Source organism: Pleurodeles waltl, chromosome 4_2, assembly GCF_031143425.1.
Source record: "Pleurodeles waltl isolate 20211129_DDA chromosome 4_2, aPleWal1.hap1.20221129, whole genome shotgun sequence".
In the NCBI taxonomy this organism is placed as follows: domain Eukaryota; kingdom Metazoa; phylum Chordata; class Amphibia; order Caudata; family Salamandridae; genus Pleurodeles; species Pleurodeles waltl.
The window spans coordinates 819,090,773-819,110,994 of record NC_090443.1 but is presented as its reverse complement, the minus strand read 5'-3'; the positions used below and the strand labels follow the sequence as shown (position 1 = coordinate 819,110,994).

Sequence of the window (20,222 nt, the reverse complement as noted above, 5' to 3'; positions counted from 1 at the left end):
TGGCTTTTCCAGTGCTTATATACCCCACCCACACACACACACACACGATGAAGAAAGGCGTGATTAGATGCCTTTGCCTGAAGCCAGCTCAGTACATTCAGTGGTTTGAGGACTCCAAGTGAGCATATGGTGTTCTTTTTAAATTTTTATTCATGGTGTATTGAATGACTGGAATTAGGGGGTAGGTGGTATTGAATGGACGTCAAGGATTTTCTCTCTATTTCAGTTGATGGTGACAGATCAACATAATGTGAAGTTCTGATGGATACAACTACCTGTGGATTCCTCACCTCATGAATACTCCCATGGCGCCAGCATTCTACGGAAATCTTCTTACTAGTCTCTGCACGTCGACGAGGACGTCACTGTCTCGCACGCGACGCCGTCTGACGTCATACAGGCAATAAGAGGTCCTCGACGACGTGCGGACGTCAGTTCCCTTTTTTCCGTGCATTCGAAACGGTTATCTTCGAGGGAGCAACTGTTACTCTTGCGGTTACAGTGTATATCTTGCTGCGTACTCTTTCTCCGTGGAAATAATGTCGCAGAGAAAGTCTGGATTTAAGCCTTGTCGTGAGTGTGGAGGCAAGATGTCGGTGACGGATCCTCATTCCGATTGCCTTTGGTGTTTGAGCTCCGACCACGACGTCTCGACTTGTGATTCATGTCAGCACATGAATCCGAAGGCCCTTAAAGAACGTGAGGCGAAGCTGTTTATGGCCAAGTCAAAGGAGAAGCATCACAAGAAGTCTTCTCCAAAACATCGGCGTCATCGAGACTCCCGGCGCCGTAGAGAATCTCGGCGTCATTCAAGGGAGGCTCGTTCCAGGTCTCCGGATCGGCGCCGAAAGACATGGGAGGTCAGCCCCACGGTGACGCCGCATCCTTCGACGCCGTTGCCCTCTCCGGCGTCACCAACTTCGCCTGGACAGGCGTCGGTGATTGAGGTATTGGAGCCTCAAGTGTTTTCTCCGGCGCAGACGCCGAGGCCGGAGTCGGGGTCGCCTCCGAGACAGGCACCCCAGTATCCGGCTTTTCCCACCCCTGGAGCCGATAGTTCCGCATTCTTGAATGCGATGTATGCCATCTTCCAACAGATGGCTCCAGGGGGTGCTCCGGCTGGGCCTTTGGCCTTTTCTTTGGGTGATCCTGCGCCTCTTCGGCCGGCACCCTTTATGCCCTTTCTCCCGTTTGGGAACGTGGGCTCGGCGCCAGTGTCGGCGCCGGTGGCCGCTCCGGTGGCTTCTGAAGGATTGGCCCCGGGGATTTCCATCCCGTCGACGTCGGGATTTCGGCCTGTGACTCCGGTGGGTCCATCTGCTTCAGCTGCTCTTTCGTCGGCGCCGAAGTTACATGTGGCGCCGGACGCGGCGTCGGTGGCTTCTGAAGATCGGCGCCGATCTTCGACTTCGGCGGAGGCATTGTCGACTCCGCGTATTGAACAACGACTTCATTCGAGGAGACGTGCTCTCCGGGTACTAGAAGAGCAGGAGTACCAACGAGCCCTAGAGGAAGGAGAGCTAGAGGACTCGGGTGATGGGCTGCGTGGACTGGAGTCGGCCAGTGGGCTGGACACTTCCCCTGAGTGGGACCTTTCGTCCCCGGGGGAATATACTGAGGAAGCTGCTTCCTTTCATACAGTGGTACGGAAGGCAGCTAGTTTTTTGGACCTGCCTTTGCCGGTGGTGGAGGCAAAACAAAACCTTTTGACGGAGGTGTTGCATCCGGCCTCAGCCGCGGCGGAGCCTCTGTTACCTTTTAATGACGCTCTGCTGGATCCGGTTTTAGAGGTGTGGAAGAGGCCGGCATCTTCCCCAGCAGTTCACAGAGCCGTGGCCAGGAGGTATCGGACGGCTCCAACTGATCCTGGTTTCCTATCTAGGCACCCTACGCCGGAGAGCTTGGTAGTGCAGGCCTCCTGTTCGTCCAAGTCAGCGCCTGGTTCTTTCCCGACGGTGCCTGGGGACAGAGACTCAAAAAAGCTAGAGGCGCAGTCCAAGAAGATTTTTTCGTCCTGCAGTCTGGCGTTAAAGGCCACTAATGCGACCTGTATCCTGGGGAGGTATATTCATGCTCTGATGGATGACATCTCCTCTTCGTTTACAGAGCTTCCCCAGGGTCTTTTGGATCTTGTCTCTGATGCCCAGGCTGCTGCGACCCAAATTATCCAGACGGGACTGGATACCACCGACTCGGTAGCCAGAGCAATGGGCACAACTGTGGTGGAAAGGAGACAGGCCTGGCTCCGTAACTCGGGCTTTTCGGCAGATGTACAGTCCACATTGTTGGATCTCCCGTTTGATGGGGACAAACTGTTTGGGGCTAAGGCTGATTCGGCCTTGGAACGTTTTAAGGAGAGCAGGGCCACGGCTAAGTCGTTGGGACTCCAAGCTCCTTCTTCCACGGCCTCTTCCAGATTCTTCAGGAGGTTTCGTGGATTTGGGCGTGGCTCTTCCTCCTCTTCCTTTCGGGGAAGATATCAGCAACCTGCCTCTTCCCACCCCTATAGATCTTTTAGGGGGAGGGGTAGGGTCCGCACCAGGGGAGCCTCTCAGCAGCACTCTGCCTCTTCCTCATCCTCTGGCGGGGTGCAGCAGGGGAAGCAGCCTTAGGCTTCCACCATTTCCCACTCACTCCTCTCCTGTAGGGGGAAGATTACAGCATTTTCTCACCAAATGGGAGACTGTTACGTCGGACACTTGGGTTCTCAGTGTTGTGGGAAAAGGCTACACCCTTCCCTTTCGGGAGTTTCCGCCCCTCATCCCGCCCCGCCCTTCGTATTGTTCACAAGAACACCTCCTGTTGCTAGAACAGGAGGTAGAAGTCCTCCTTTTAAAGGGCGCGGTGGAGTTGGTCCCGGAGCAGGAAAGGGGTCAAGGAGTTTACTCAAGGTATTTCCTGATTCCCAAGAAGGATGGTCGTTTGAGACCAATTCTGGACCTGAGGATCTTGAATTGGTTCCTCAAGCAGGAAAAGTTCAAGATGCTGACCCTAGCACAGGTGCTTTTGGCGTTGAACATGGAAGACTGGATGGTGTCTGTCGACTTGCAGGATGCTTACTTTCATATCCCGATACTCAAGTCACACAGGAAGTATCTCCGGTTTGTGGTGGGATCGCAACACTACCAGTTTGCGGTCCTTCCGTTTGGTCTTACTTCAGCACCTCGAGTCTTCACGAAGGTGATGTCGGTGGTTGCGGCAGAGCTCAGAAGGAAGGGGATAGCAGTATTCCCTTACTTGGACGATTGGTTGATCAAAGCCAAGTCCCCGGAGCTTGTGTTGCGTCATCTGCAGTCAACAACCCAGTTGTTGTTCGACCTGGGCTTTTCGGTGAACGAGCCCAAATCTCACCTGGAGCCCTCTCAGCGCCTCCTGTTCATAGGGGCAGTACTGGATACAACATTGGGTCTGGCCTTTCCTCCGCCTCAGCGGATTCAAGATATTCAGGATTTGGTTCCAATGTTTCGAAATGGAGCGGTAGTTCCAGTCCTCAAGGTCCTTCGTCTGCTCGGTCTTTTTGCCTCCTGCATTCTGTTGGTCATGCATGCTCGCTGGCACATGAGGGCTCTTCAGTGGTGCCTCCGAAGGCAGTGGTCTCAACACAGAGGGGATCTAGAGGGTACTGTCAAGATCTCCAGAGATGCTGCTGTGGATTTGAAGTGGTGGATTGCAGGCAACAATCTTTCACAAGGAAAGCCGTTCCAGCAGTCGCCACCAGTGGCCACAGTCATAACGGATGCTTCCACTCTAGGGTGGGGAGCTCATCTGGGGGATCTGGAGATCAAAGGTCTTTGGTCTCCAGAGGAACAGATTTTTCACATCAATCTGTTAGAGTTACGGGCTGTACGTCTGGCTCTCAAGGCCTTCCTCCCTTCCCTTCGTGGTCAGTCGGTACAGGTCCTAACGGACAATACTACCACGATGTGGTACATAAACAAGCAGGGAGGAGTGGGGTCGTACCTTCTCTGCAGAGAAGCTCTTCGACTATGGTCCTGGGCAAAGGACCATCGGATTTGCTTGATAGCAAACCATCTGGCCGGAGTCTTGAACGTGCGTGCGGACAGTCTCAGTCGCCACTTCTCGGCAGACCACGAGTGGCGTCTCCATCCAGATCAAGTCCGTTTAATCTTCCACAAGTGGGGGTTTCCTCGGGTAGATCTGTTCGCCACTCGAGAGAACGCGCATTGTCCGTTGTTCTGCAGCCTTCAGTATCCGATGCAGGAAGCGTTGGGGGACGCGTTTCAAATGACCTGGTGCGGCCAGTTGCTTTACGCGTTTCCTCCCATACCCTTGATTCCTCGAGTATTGAGGAAGATTCGCCAAGACCGGGCTCTAGTAATCTTAATAGCTCCGGATTGGCCAAGGAGGGTGTGGTACTCCGACCTTCTCCAACTCTCAACGTGCCCGCCGCTCCGTCTCCCTTTCAGGGCAGACCTCCTCTCACAGTCGCAGGGGCAGGTTCTACACCCCAACCTCCAGAGTCTGCACCTACATGCCTGGAGATTGAACGGGGCAACCTGAGTTCCTTCTCTCTCCCGCCTGAGGTAGTGGATGTTATATTAGCGGCCAGGCGACACTCCACTAAATCTATCTACGCTAATAGGTGGTCTAAATTTGTTGCGTGGTGTGGAGAGAGGCAGATTGATCCTTTACATGCTCATCTATCGGACGTTTTGTCTTTTGCTCTATCTCTGGCGCAGAAAGGCTGTGCAGTGGCTACCATTAAAGGTTATTTATCGGCCTTGTCAGCCTTCATATGTCTTCCAGACCAACCATCTTTATTTAAATCCCCTATTGTTATCAGATTCTTGAAAGGTCTTCTAAATCAATATCCTCCAAAGCCATTCGTTATGCCGCAATGGGATTTGTCCTTAGTCCTGACTTTCCTTATGGGGTCCCCTTTTGAACCTATGCATTCTTGCCCCTTGAGGTATTTGGTTTTAAAAACAGTCTTCCTGATAGCTATAACATCAGCAAGGAGAGTGAGTGAGTTGCAGGCCTTATCAGTAAAACCCCCTTATACAACTTTTTATGGGGATAAGGTGGTGTTGAGGACCAAGGCTGCTTTCCTCCCGAAGGTTGTTTCACCCTTCCATTTGGCTCAGGCAATTACTTTGTCCACGTTCTATCCTCCGCCTCATCCTTCCAAAGAGGAAGAAAGACTGCACCGTCTGGACCCAAAGAGAGCGTTGAGCTTCTTTATCGATAGAACAAAGGATTTCAGGCTGGAGGATCAGCTGTTTATTGGATACGTGGGCAAGAGGAGAGGAAAGGCAGTCCACAAGAGAACACTATCCAGGTGGGTTGTTCTTTGCATTAAAATATGTTACTCTTTGGCAAAGAAGGATCCTCCTGAGGGCATTAGAGCTCATTCCACCAGAGCTAAGTCGGCCACTTCGGCCTTAGCCAGAGGTGTTCCTGTGGTCGACATCTGCAAGGCCGCAACTTGGTCGTCCCTTCACACTTTTGCAAAACATTACTGTTTAGATTCTGAGGTTAGAAGGGACGGCCATTTTGCACGGTCAGTGCTGCAGGATTTCTTGGTTTGACCATTTAGGCACCCACCGCCGGGCGTGGTACTGCTTTGGGACTCTATTCATGAGGTGAGGAATCCACAGGTAGTTGTATCCATCAGAAGAACGAGTTACTTACCTTCGGTAACGACTTTTCTGGTGGATACATTAGCTACCTGTGGATTCCTCACGGTCCCACCCGCCTCCCCGTTGCCTTTATGGTCTTGCCAAGTAATCCTTGAGTGTGCTCCTCTTGGTCTTTGAGGGTGCAATAGATGTATATATATAATATATTTATATATATGTAGGTATATGTCTATATATCTTTATGTATATACTTGGTGTGTGTATATATTTTAAAAGAGAGAGTTTTATATATATATATATATATATATATGTACATAAAAAGATTTACAGTTATTCATACAATGTGGTGTATTTTTACATTATAATGGATGTTGCTTTGTTCTTTCATTGCATTGCCTGGTTGTTCTCATGCACGTAAAAAATGATTGGTACTGACGTCCGCACGTCGTCGAGGACCTCTTATTGCCTGTATGACGTCAGACGGCGTCGCGTGCGAGACAGTGACGTCCTCGTCGACGTGCAGAGACTAGTAAGAAGATTTCCGTAGAATGCTGGCGCCATGGGAGTATTCATGAGGTGAGGAATCCACAGGTAGCTAATGTATCCACCAGAAAAGTCGTTACCGAAGGTAAGTAACTCGTTCTTCTCTACTCAACTAAGGCAGTACCTGTCAAATCTGACCGAGAGGAATGCAGAAAAACTGGCAATATTTGCTGACCAGTGGTTAGCTAACCGGGTTCACAAGGGCTGGAGCACAAGATGGTTTTAAGACAAAAGGTGAGAGGAACACTCCACAGATTAGGAATTACCGTGCCCCTACTGGAACCAAAGAACCCGAGGAGGGCCCAGGCAAAATTGTAATTGTGTGTCTAGTAAGGAGCATGATGAGAAGGGAGGACAGGAAGCTTCTTCCAAATCCTCAGTGATGGATTGTTATATGTGTCACTAGGTAGGACTGTATAGAAAGGACTGTCAGCTGAAAGACCCTGTGCCAATAGCGCCCATGATAGCTAGTGTGTTACACATGGGTGAATGCTCCCTAGGGGGCTCTGTTGCGCCCAGCCTAGTGGCTGTGGACATCTGGGAGAAGATGGATCTAGATGCTCTGAATCATTTTTATCCTAACCCAATGAGGTTTGTGCAGTAAGCCAGTATTTGTGAGAAGTAGGTGCCTGCCCTGCAGGATACTGGAACATTCAGGACTATGGCTGAGAGGAAGTATCAGAAACCCGAGGTTCTCCCCAGTATCCAGGATACCTATTTTGGTAGTCAATGGTGAAGGCATCAAGTACCAGGTACCTGCTTGCCCAAGTTAAGGTAGAAATCAATGGCGAGGCAGACTTGGTAAATGTAGAGATGGGAGAGAAGCAAGATGCTGATTGTTTTTTGGGGAGTGATTTAATATCCTGTGGCTTGGTGCAAGGGCCAGACACCTATATGACTTAGATAGCTTCATCTGTGTTGGCTGTGTTTCAGTTTCATAAAGAGACTGGGGCCCTTTTCGATTTGCAGGAGCCAGAACAAGAACAAGGTTGTTTGCAGGAAAGGGTGGACTCTGGGGTGTTACTGGCTGTGGAGGTCTTTTTTTTTTGAGGGGTGGCAGTAGGTTGGAATGGGGGGAGTGGGGACAAGAGGGGTGCCACACACTTGTGGGGCTTTGCAAGGGAACACTAGGTTGGCTTAAAGGATGGCCAACTGTATGAAGAACAAGTGAATTCTGAGCCCGGTTCTAGCAAACGGTTTGTAGTTCTGTCAGTGCATAGGAGCATGTTGTTGTCTCTGGCACTTGAAATGCATTTAGCAGGGCATTTGGGCATTAGGAAAAAAACAGCATAGGTTCTCGTTTACTGGCTAGGGATGCACCAAGAGTTTCGGTAGAACCTGTCCTGCTGTCCAAGTGAGCGGCAAGTTGGAGGGAGGACTAAAACACTGTTCGAGCATCTACCAGTTGTGGTTGTTCTGTTTTGAACAGGGGATAAGAGAAATTGTAGGTTCATGTAGGCCCCCCGCCGCCCCAACCACCTCAGTCCGACAAGTATTTTTTTAGTTGCAGTGTATCTTGCCACCAGGTACCTGGAATTGATTATTCTGAGGAGAAAGACTGTAGAGGTTAAGGTGGTGAGCACTGTCCTGGTGATATTTGACTAGGCAAATCATTTTATCTTCTCATATATGAGTTGTGGGTGCAAGCTGGTGTGACCTAGTACTTCTCCAAGGCATACCACCCATAAACCAGTAGTTCTGAGGAGGGATTCCACTGGACACTTGAGCATTATGGAAACTCTTCCAGATAACCCAATGAGGAAGTGGGGTCCTCTCCTGCCATTCCTTTTGTTTGCCTACCGAAAGATTTCTCAGACGGAGGTAGAGTGCAGTCCTTTTGAATTTCTATATGGGCACCCAATGACAAGTCCACTAACTAGTTAGAAAAGGGCAAGTTCTCCCGTTGGATACCACAATACAATCTGTGATGGAGTGAAAGGTTCCCTCTACCTGGACTGAGGTAAAAGCCTTTGTAAGACTCACTGGGTATTACAGGAACTTTGTGGCTGCTCCATTGACTGTGTTGACGTCCAGGAAGCAGCCTAAGAAGGTAATCTGGACTGAGGAGTGTCGGAGGGCATTTGAGCAGCTGAAGAGGCACAATGCAGTGTACTTGTAAAGAGAGCACCTGATTGTAGTCAGCCTCTCCTTGTACAGATGGATGCTTCAGCCTAAGAAACAGGAATTAAGTAACCGGAGAGGGGCGTACTAACTCATGTAAAGTTCTGTAGCTGTGTACTGAACTCACCCTTGGCCTGTATGGATTGTGTGTAGCGCCAGACAGTGCATGATACTTGCATGTGCATGATGGGATGGATATTTGCTCCTTTGTATGGTCCTAACTTGGGGACCTCTGAATTCCATTTTGTTAGGGTCTTCAAGACCACTCTTTGCCTAATGTTGGTCCATATCAGTATTGTCAGCAGCGAGTCCAGTTCCCTGAAAATTTCGTTGGGAAGTAGGAATGGAATATTAATGAAATGACACAGCTAGTGCAACACAGAGCGTCACCCTTCCCATAGTGGAAATTGTCAATCTAGTCCAGAAGGCAACACACACTCTCAGGGATCTAATTGCATTTCTGATGTTTCCCTCAATCATGTATTGCTTTATGTGATATTTGTAGACATAGATACTTAAATATGTGCAGTTCCCATCGTAATCCCACATTTCCACCTACGAGTTGCACCTTCTGGTTAGCTGGGCTAATTGGGGGCATACATGCCTTTCCCCAGTTGACCTGAAGTCCAGGTTACTTGCCAAACTCAGTTTATGTATGGTGTTCTCCAGCCTATTGTTAGCTTCTTTAAGATAGATCAGAATGTCGTCCTCTTAAAGAGATAGTATGCAGCCCGCCTATGACCACGATACCCTGGGGCTGACCGTTTTTTCTGAATTTGCACACAAGTGGATACATGATTAATGCCAGTGATAAGGGAGAAATGGGGCATCCATGCCAGACTTTGAAGGACATTGAAGGCTTCAGATATAGTCTTTCCTGTCTTCATACTGACTATGGGATATGAGTAGAGCAATTAAATCCATTGTCTCATTCAAGTCCTAATCCCCAACTGTCCATAGGATCTTGTCTAAGATCTCCCAACTAACCGTGTCGGACGCTTTTTTCTTTTTTTCTCCAAGATTTATTGACAAAACTATCGGTTTCATGGAGTGGGCTCCATTATTTGAAATAAGTGCCTGACGTTGGGTGAACTCTTTAACCTGGCAGTGGCCGATATAGGTCTGGCTGTATGAGCTCCTCTAACACTTTCAGCTGCCTAGTTGTCCATACACTAACGAGGATTTCGGAATCAATATTTAGCATGGAAAGTGGTCTGTACGTCACCTTGTCCAGGGAGCCATGATCTGTTTTAGGAAGGAGGACTAATGGGTCTTCACTGTCTGTGTTTTTTAGTTTCCCATTTTAGCATGCCACCTCATATATTGCTAACTGTCTCAATGCCACGGCATCTCTGTATGCTTTCTAAAATTCCAAAGGCTGGAGTTTTTCCATTCGCTGCGCTGTTGATAAAGACTTGCATATCTCCTGGACAGTTGGGGGAGGCTCCATCTCCTCTGTATGTTCCAGGGGTAAACACTGTAGGTGCACATTTTTCAGGTAGTCCCTCAACTCCCTTTACAGTACCGTTCCCGACACATCGTAAAGACCTTCGCAATAATTTAAAAATATTTTATTGATTTCAGCTTTTGCATATTAAGTTTGGCCTGTGTCATTCCTCAGTTCAGTGTTTAGGTTTCCCCTGGAGTCTGGCTGGATTAACTAGGAAAACAATCTCTCCGTTTTGTCTGCCTCTTTGTGTGTGGTGACCATGTATTTCCTATATTTGTGACATTTGAGGATATGTGTTAGTTGGGCTTGCTTCTGTCTACCCATGATTATTTCTGCTTTAGATTCTGCTGTCCTTGGAATTACCCACGCCAAGCTAGCTAATTTGTCCCTTGTCTTGGTTAGGTCTGCCTCTGATGTCTTACAGATTCCACAAGTTGTTCTTAAGCAGTGCTCCTGCATAATGACATTAAATGCTTCCCAATCAATTTTGGCATCAGTTGCTGTCGCCTCGTTAGTTTTCAAGTATTTAGCTATCTCTGAATGCTACATCAACTAGCGCTGCCACTTGTAGCCTCCTGTTGAAGATTGTAGTTCTATTGTTTGCTCACTGCAGGAGTATCAGAAGTCTGTTATGGTCAGAATTGGCCCTGCTGGTGGTGCATCATATCTCTGAAAAGAAAAACAGGAAAGGGTGGAACAGTAATACCGAAGTGCGGGTGCCATTATGAACTTGTACTTAGCTTGTTGAATTGATGAGCACTGCCATCTTGCTTTGGGTGATAAGTGTATGTGGAAGCCCTTGAGCAAGCATGACCCTCCCTACAAAAACTGCAAGAGTCCAAAGCATACGTCGCACACACACTTGCAGGATGCCAGAGAATAACCATGCGTCGGAGCCCTGAACAACTGTGGACAGTGGGCGAGAAGCAAAGAAAGCATCTGACGCAGTTGCAGTGTCTGTATTGCTGTGCTATAACCCATCCCACAACATCACCCCAACAATGTGGTTGCAGCTTTTAACCTAGAAGCCTCTACAATCTGGGACTGTTTCTGAGACCAGAATTTATTTAGCCTACTATGGAAACAGAAATCTCTGTAGATCTCTATTGCAAGTAGAGTCTGGTGCTCTCGCCTCTGAGTGGCAGTCCACAGGCCCATTATACTGAAAGCAGTTTACTTTATAACAGAAGTTGAAGATCATTCCCCAGCCCCAGGATCTCTATAGAACACGTCAGTAACCTCTACTCAGCCACAAGGGAAATATTACAACTAAGGTTGTTGTCAACGATGTTGATGTCAGATACATTTTATAAATATTTATAAAAAACTGTTGATATTTCCCAGAGGTTTTAGGTGTCGGTCCTGTGTAGTGTGGTTCTTGTGCTCACTGTGCTGTAGGAATCAACCCGCGTTTCACTGACAAGACCCATGTAGGCTAAAATTGGTCTGGGGTAGGCTGTTTCCCATGCAGAGGAGACTTGGCCTGGTTGCTAGGGTTGGACTGTTCTATTGAAAAAGGTCCAAGCCTGAGTTGAATGAGGCCGTCAGGGAGTGTGGTTGGAATTATACCTGGCGTGGCACAGTGGGCAAGAAAGAATGACCTGGGCTGCAGCCCAGAGTAATTACCAGTAACTTGTATTCATTCAAACATTCCACCTATCTCACTTTGTTTTCTGCAATTGAAGCTTATGGCTCTTTGGCAGTTACCATTGGGTATGTAAACTCCTATGTGGACAGTTTAGGATCTGTTGGCATTTGTGGTAGCTGGTGTGTTTGGTGTGTGAAATCACATAGTTTTGAGGAACTCCCATGGGGTTGGTTGCTTGCTTTTATTGACCTGCTTATGTAAATCTTTTCAATTCCCACTTCCAGTTCACACTCCCATTCCATATGGGGGTGTGTGAGTGAGATGTAGTTTATTTGCACACTTTGTAGCCTCACATTCAGCTGCTTCCACCTACAGCTCTTGTGATTGTAACCGTCCCCCCTCTTTAAATGATCGCGTGTTTCCCATTTACTAGAGCTCTATTCCTGGGAGTAATACAGAATTCTTTTTAGACTTTTGACATACCATCTGCTTGCAGCGTCCCTTGCTCCTACTTACCTTTATTTTTCTTGGGGCTCTGACAGCTGTTGTTGCTGACACAGTATTGCCTTGCTCACTGGGTGCAGTGTTCATTTATGGAGAATGATCATTTATGTTTTATAATATACACAGCTAAGTAAAACAGAAAATCATTGTTAATTTATTTGCTCACTGTTCCCTTGTTCTGATCCCCCAAATGATGATTTATATACATGTGGCCTAATAGTGACACCTAATGTTCTGTGGTCTTTCTAATGTGTAGATTGCTTCAAATGTTAGTCCCTAGCCAGCCACCTCTGTTCAGCTCTGAGACCTGAATGATTTTAAACAGTCTGGCGCCTTCCAGTAAAACATAGGATTGGAGAGGGGACTTACAAAATGATTGTCAGGAAATTCAGAGAAAGACTTCAGTGGCACTAATCCAATTCAGAATTTCTTTCACCTTTCTAGGGGGCAGACAATGTTTTTTTTTGTTGGTTTTTTTTTGGTTTTTCTTCTAGCCTAGACTGCTCTTCCATTTAATTGGTGACCTACAGGAACTCAGGAATGAAAAATATACCATGTTGAAGGCCATGTCATTTGTTCTGTGATTGCACTGTTCTTTTGCAATGAAAGTATTGATTTTGGTCTTCCACTTTTTTGTAGACAAATGAACATGTAAGGCTTTTCAAATTGTTTTGAATGCATCTTCACTGCGACATGAAGATATCAAACCAAAATTGATCTGTGTAGGACCATTATGTGAAAGTTATATTGATTTGCACATTGGTTAATCAACACTACTTGTAAACTGCTGTTTGGTGGGTTTTCAAAATCTGCTCACTCCAAAAAATGTTTGCCTTCTTGCCCTTTACAGCTTTTGTAACTTTGTTGGATGGGGAGCAAGCACAGGATGCTATTCAGAAGTTTCATGGATCTTTGCTGCGTGACAAGGAGATTTCAGTCCAGCTCCAGCCAACAGATGCTTTGTTGTGTGTTACTAATCTGCCTCCCTCTTTCACGCTGCAGGAGTTTGAAGAACTAGTTCGTTCTTATGGTAACATTGAGCGATGTTTTCTGGTCTACAATGAAGTGACTGGCCATTCCAAAGGCTATGGTTTTGTGGAATACATGAAAAAAGACTATGCAGCAAGGGCAAGGCAGGAACTAATTGGTAAACAGTTACAAGGCTTTACTCTGTTTGCACAGTGGATGGACATCAATCAGTTAACCCCATGTCTTATTCATTCCAAGTGCCTCTGCGTAGATAAGCTTCCAAAGGAATATGGAGATTCGGAGGAGCTGACTCAAATTTTTTCCAATTTACACCCACCGGTATTTTGTCAGGTATGTTTTTTTTAATTGATTAGATTGTTCAAAAGGTAATCCTGCCAAACCCTTTGGCTTTCTGTAGAAATTACTTTGGATCCATTGGAGCCATTTAACTATAGCTTGTGATTCTGTTAAATGTAATTTAAGATCTTTAACATGAAAATATCAGCTTGTAAGACAGTAATTGACTTTTTGACTTTAACTAGTTTCTTTTCCGTGGGGGGAGGGAATGGAGGTGTGCAGAGGGAGGGCAGTATAAAAGTTTACTTTCTCTGCTGCACAAATTGATGACCAGTAGTGGGCCACTGACAGGAGAACAAACTATTTGATGAATTGATTAAAATAATCGATAATAATTGATTTTCCCTATACCTACCAGCCCTTCCTGCTTCATTGTTGTCGTTCATCTCACTCCCCCAACATTGCTACAATAAGCGATATGACGTCCAGCACTCGCAGTACCATAGTGCTTTGCTTTATTGACTTTAAGCTATCCTTTAAAAACATTAACAAAGCCAAATAGGTCACACGGAGCTATTTGGCTTCAGTGATTTTTTTACAGATGGCACAGCTGCGCAAAATTAAATCAGCATTTTTAAATCCGTCTATCACTTCTCAGCAATTACATCCCATTCTCCTCAAGAGTTAAAGCATCAGGAAGTTGCATAGTTGGATGTTGTTGACAACTCTGTGCTACAGTAGTCCCGTACAGAAGTGGTTGACGCTGGTGACTTGATGCTACAGTTTTCCATTCTTGCTTCATTCCTCCCGTGCCCATCTAGTTCTTTTTCAAGACATATTGTCTTGCTCTGATTTAAGCAGTGTTGCCGGCACGGCTGCCCCGCGCAAAGAAAGCAGCTCCTGGGGAGCCCAGAAATAGCAGCTCTTCACATTACCCTCTCACACTGTCCCCACCCCTGTTCTGCCTTCCTTCTCACCTCCTGCTGAGAGCATTGTGGGCTTCGTGGTTTCTATATCTTTTCTCACCCTGCCAGTAATGCTCATAGCCAGTAAGAGAGTTACCTTTTAGGGGAAAGTCAGAGTGGTACACGTGGGGCATTGGAGGAGGTGAGTAGAAAGGGACAGAGCAAGAGGAGGAAGGATGCAGAGTCAACTATGGGGCATAGGAGGGGTGTGCAGTGAACAAATATGTAGGCGGCAGGAGAAAAATCTTCAAGCCTATAGCCCAAATTTGATTGGGCTTATTTTAAATGTGTGCGTTTTAAATCTCCTCACTTCACATTGTCAAAAGACATAAATGCTGAGCTTAAGGTGTGCCTTCTATTTCGATTTCACAAGCGCGTCATCCTTTGTAGACATGAACTTAGAACCAGGTTCTCAAGTGCTTTCTTTAGAGTAAATTAGGAGAGGCCAGTCTACCGCCTATTTTTACCCGCAGCGGTCCTATACTGTATTCACAAAGACTGTCAGAAATCTGGTCCCTTCCAGGTGCATTCTCAAGATGCCCAGGCATTTGCTCAAAGGACCATGCTCCCCAGTTCATGCTTCTTCAGAATTTCTTAAGGCCACGTATATCAGAATTTGCTCTGTCATTTCATTTTTGCTGTATGCCCTGATCTCTTCAGATGTTTCAGGGTACAGGTACTTTCAAATGTATCTCCAGATTTAACGTACGTTATTTATGACTGCAGAGTTCAAGCATTCAACATGCACGCGTTAAGAAAAATGTAAGGGCATGATTATTTCAGCAGAAACCATCTTTCCTGGCAAATTCAGATTTTTTTTTTTTTTTTTATTAAGAAGAGTGATTTTTATGGGGATTCGCCTGACAATGCTAAGTAGTGCAGCCATGCTCCAAATAAGGGCTTTGAATAGGGACATTTGCCATAGTAAATGGCTCCAGTTCTCAAACCTATGACCTTCAGTTCACACTCTTTCTGGATGCCTCACAAATGGCCGGTATGATGGTCAGTAAAACAACAAGCATTGGCAAAGCCAATAGGTTTCTCCTCTGCAAAATCTTTTGGTTTTGTCAATGTATATTTAGACATGTTGGCTTAAAATGTCAAAGTATAAAGCACTAGGATACAGCCAGTGTTAACCTAGTAATAGCTCTTTTTTGTCTTTGAAGACATGTTGCAAAGCCTTGCAGTGCAAGATGTCTTAAAAGGAAAAAACATACTATGACTGGGTCAATGCCGGCCGCATCATAGTGCTTTCCTTTTTCATTTTAAGCCATGCTGCAAAGCAGCTATTGCTCCTCTGCAAACATATCTAAAAACTAGGTAGACAAAACCAATAGATTTTGCAGAGGCAAATCCTATTGACTTTGCCAATGCTTGTTGTGTCTTGGCTACCTCTACTTGGACATTTTTATACATATTGATGTCTATGAACAAAATCCATGTTTTAATGTTGTTTGCCTTCCCCTCCATTCTTCTCCTGTCCCCTAAAGTGATTTATAATTCTACATGTTCTTTTCCTCATGGGAATTCTTGCCGTGTTTAGTTTAATTACTTTTAAGAATGAATGTCCTCATGTCCCACTTCTTTTCTACTTAAGTCTTAACAGATTTCTAGTCTAAAGCCTCCACTTACTGTACATGTGGTTTTAGGTAGTTGCCATTACACTGGCTCTTCTCCGTACTTTATCCAGTCTGTTTTTAATTTTCTTAAGATGAAGTCTCTAGAAATAAATAAAATGCTCTAGAGGAGCTCACAGGTGAATGCATTGTGTGGGAATCCATATTTTTATGCCTGTTTGACAGTGGCCTAAATTCATTGCAGGATTTTGTGTGTCTACCCGTCCTTCTCCTTCCTAGGTTAGGCAGTCTCCCATTGTTTCTGTCCTATAATATTTGTACTTTGTTTTGTTGAATTATATTTGCCACATCGCAGTTCACTCTTTAAAAGTTGATTGTTGTTATTTGTGCAAATCTCTTGCATCTTTCATGGGCTAGTACGTATACCAAGCCTTGATTGGATTGACATGTTCTAGACCTAGGACTGAACTTTTGGTTGTGCACTGGCCACATGTCGTAAATTAAAACACACTTCAAAAAGACCATTCCTTTCACCAGTCACTCAGCCAGCTTATGAGATCCCTTATTTCAAGACTGTTCAATTCCAGCAGCATCACAGCCTTTACTAAAATTCAAATATATCAATCATGTTGGTTTGCTTTCATCCTTTTTCCTAATAATCACATGATCAGAAAGCAGTATTAGCACGTTCCGGAACAATCACATCACAATAATCTGTGGATCCTTTAACCCAAAGAGATTCCCATATTGAAGAATTCGTTGTTTAAGGGTACTAATTTCTCTGCGTCCAAAGTGGTCGTTTGCAGCCTTCTGAGAGCCTCTCAGGAGCCGATTTTATTTGGGGGCTACTCCTATCCCAAGGAAGAAAGACTGACAGCCATCATTTAAAAAAAACTAAAAAAAAAAAAAAAAAAAAACTTCACACAATTTTGAGCAAGAGTGAGAGCTTGATACCAAGTTGAGTACATTCTGAAGCATATGTGCCTGAACGAGAAAGTGTAACCTCTGTGTGCACTCATTATATTTAAGGACAGTTAGGTAGGCCTTTCATCTAATGCACAGAGCCTGAATGGAAAATTATTATTTGAGTTTGGAGGCCAGGTAGCTTTGGGATTGCTTATGAAGGCATTTATACATATCACATATGAATTTAAATGCAGTATGGGTTGTTGAAATATAATGCAAATATTTGTGAACTGATGAACCATGTTTGTTTGTTCTCAGCTTGAAGATTGCACAGAATGCTATTTATTGGGCCCTTTGTGACTGATCATAAAGAGTTGTAGATAGGCTGATTTAGCGGGTGTTGCTGTAGTGGGACATTTAGTGTGGTGCCTCACAAAAGTGCTTAGTTCTTGGAAGAATACACTTAGTCTGTGATGTGATAGAGGCAGTTCCTGACCAAACCACCAGCTTATTTAAACTTTCTCTGCACATGTCATCATCAGTCCAAACATGTTTGGAGATTAAACAAAGATCAGGGAAGGTGAACCCTTGATACCAAAAATATTCATCTTTTTTGGGCAGTTGTGCACGATCTGAGACAGTTTGGTTGTCTTGGGAAAACCTGATAAAGATACGAGTGTCACTTGTCTATGATTACATATTGATACAAGGTAGATTTTAACTAGCTCATACGAGGGTGCTTAAAGAGAAATTATAAGGACTTTGAACTGCAGCTTACAGAGCACTATAGTATGATACGGTGCTTTCCAGTAGGAATTAACCCAGCTTGACCTGTTATACTATCTGCTTCAAATAATATTGGTATCATTTTTCTGGTTGTGGATTAAACTTCCAAAAGTGGCCTGGCCCACCCTGTCAAAGACTGCAGAAAAGTCTAGATTTTGACTGGAGTGGCTATTTTTACCCACTCTGCTTCTGTAATGTTTGAGGATTATCCTTATATGGCCACATTGCCTTTTCTATATTAGGTTTTTATTAGCTTACTCAGTGCTGTTTTTTTACGTCCTAGCATTATTCTGCTTTCCTTTCACTTGTTTGTAGCTCTCATGAGCCCTCTCACTATAATTTTGTCTTGTGCTTTGTATGGTCCAACTGTGTATCTTTCCCCCAGTCACTTAGTACGTACTTTGTCTTTCTTCCTCCATCCTCACACTTCCAGCTGACAGTTTCCCTTTTCTAACATGTTAGCCTGATTTATGTTTTTTTGCACTTCAACTCCTGTTTACTCTTGCCTCTGTTATACCTTTTAATTTTCAGATGCTACCCTTTTTTGCACTTAACCCTTCTGCCACCTCACTGGACTACCATTATGTTTTGTTCCACTGCTTTCTTTCACTCTTTCTTTTTTCTTTTGCTTTTTCTTTTCTTTTTTCTTTTGCGTTCTTCTTTCGCTCTTCCACACTTTCACTTTTTTCACTCTTTCGCTTGCTCTCTCTCACTTTCCCTCTCTCTCTCTCTCGCTCTTTCTTTCTTTCTCAGGCAGGCTCTCCATTGATAGTCATAAGCACTTGAATAGTTCCACCCACATGCGGTTGTCCCGGAGCACTTCTTCATATAATATCTTCTTAAGTGTAGACAATCGCCTTTACTTCGGGAAGGCCTGTAGAAACACTTAAGAAAGAACATAATATGCAACCTAAGTGAAAAGGCTACAGTGGTGCAATTCTTCGGATTGTACTTAGAAAAGGGTTAAAGCACACAAGCTTGTTTAGTTTGAAGTAAAATCCTGTAGTAATGGTAGTCTCTCCCCCGTGCTCTCTCATACATATATATGTACCCTCTGTTTTCTGCCTCTCTTAGCAGTTTTTTGCTTTTGTTCTGCAAGGTCTGTAATGTGATCCCATTTAGCTGCCCAGGCCAGAGATTTTTCTGTGGTAGCTCCTAGGGCCATTGCTGTACCATCCGTTTCTCCCAAAAGGTATTATTCTGCTTCAGTAGCATGATTGTTGGTTTTCTGTGCAAGACAATTGCAAGATAAGAAGTATTCACTGTCTAGTATGCATGATCGCTTATTATGAGCCTTGCGTCTTCACTTAGTCCACTGTGTAAGATTTCAGATATAATTAAATTACCCAGAGTTTTCATTTGAATCTGCATAGTTTGTATACTATTCTATGTTGCAGTTCTTCGGCTCCAATTTGTAGGAATGGTGAATACCCCATTTCTATACTAGATTTCAATACATTTTCTACCAGTTTTGTTTTTAATTGAACAGTTTAACAGTGGTTAAATCATGTTAAGAAGCAACATGTTGTATACAATCTTTTGAAATGCAGTGTTTCTGGTGGATTCATTTTCCTAAAGCTCACTCCATGAATTCTCTTTCTCGGCTTCGGATTGGTTTGGAAAATATTTTCTTTAGTATAATCACTCCATTTGAGACGCATGATGACACGAGTATAATAGGCTCCAACCAGCGTGCAGGTGTTCGTTCCTGATTTCCAATGCTTAATCCAAGTCAGTCACAATCTCTCTCATGGTGTCTCACTGATGAAATTCTTCATCATTTTCATAGCCACTAGACTAAATGTATTCTCAAAAAGTTTTAGCTTTAAGCTCTGATGCAGGTACCTAAGGAAGAAGTTCTTGTTTGACCCACATCACATTTACATATGGTGTCTTGGTCTGGAACACAGCATTGCGGCCTCTGATTCTTGTGCACGCATAGGCAATCCAAGAGCTAAGAGCTATATAATTTTTGGGCAAAGCCCAATGGGAGTCACCAGAGTGTCATCCCTTAACTATGGGTAAGGCACCTTTATTTAAAACTTTTCATATAATACAAAAAGATAACAATTATGAAAGACCTCACAGTGACAGTGTCCCCTCGCAGATGATAATCACACAGGATATCATCAATGCTCCTGCAGTACCGTCATAGGTTGTTAGCACATTTACTCCTATACTGTAACAGTCAGATATCACAATTAATGTTATTTGTTTCAAGAAAATTGGGGAGATAAAATATTAATGATCAATAATACACTCACACATCACTATGATTCTTTGTATCAATACCAATGCTAAATGTAGAAACAAGCTGTATTTTCCCCCATCTTGGGCTCCACAGTAGTACCCAGCTGACTTTTGAGTGATGCCGAGAGGCATTCCAGTGACTCTTCTCCACCACCTCTGCCCAGAAGAGTGAGACCATGTCACAAGTCCATGTCAGATTAATAAACAATGCACCATCCCGCCCGCAGCAAGAACAGGAGGCTCACCTGCTGTAGGAAGTTGGCTCTGTATGCACTATTTCAAAGTAAGGAATAGTATGCACAGAGTCCAAGGGTTCCCCTTAGAGGTAAGATAGTGGCAAAAAGAGATAATACTAATGCTCTATTTTGTGGTAGTGTGGTCGAGCAATAGGCTTATCCAAGGAGTAGTGTTAAGCATTTGTTGTACATACACATAGACAATAAATGAGGTACACACACTCCGAGACAAATCCAGCCAATAGGTTTTGTTATAGAAAAATATCTTTTCTTAGTTTATTTTAAGAACCACAGGTTCAAATTCTACATGTAATATCTCATTCGAAAGGTATTGCAGGTAAGTACTTTAGGAACTTCAAATCATCAAAACTGCATGTATACTTTTCAAGTTATTCACAAATAGCTGTTTTAAAAGTGGACACTTAGTGCA

The 20,222-nt window shown here is 44.7% G+C and overlaps 1 protein-coding gene across 8 annotated transcripts in view; it reads left to right on the top strand.

The window, feature by feature from the left end:
* The window catches only part of RAVER2 (ribonucleoprotein, PTB binding 2), a 371,062-nt gene that overhangs the window by 35,194 nt on the left and 315,646 nt on the right, over positions 1–20,222 (top strand). For all 8 annotated transcript variants that reach the window (XM_069232507.1, XM_069232511.1, XM_069232510.1 and 5 more), the window contains exon 3: positions 12,657–13,126. In XM_069232507.1, the coding sequence (XP_069088608.1) occupies positions 12,657–13,126 (470 nt within the window). The remainder of the gene's footprint in view (positions 1–12,656; positions 13,127–20,222) is intronic.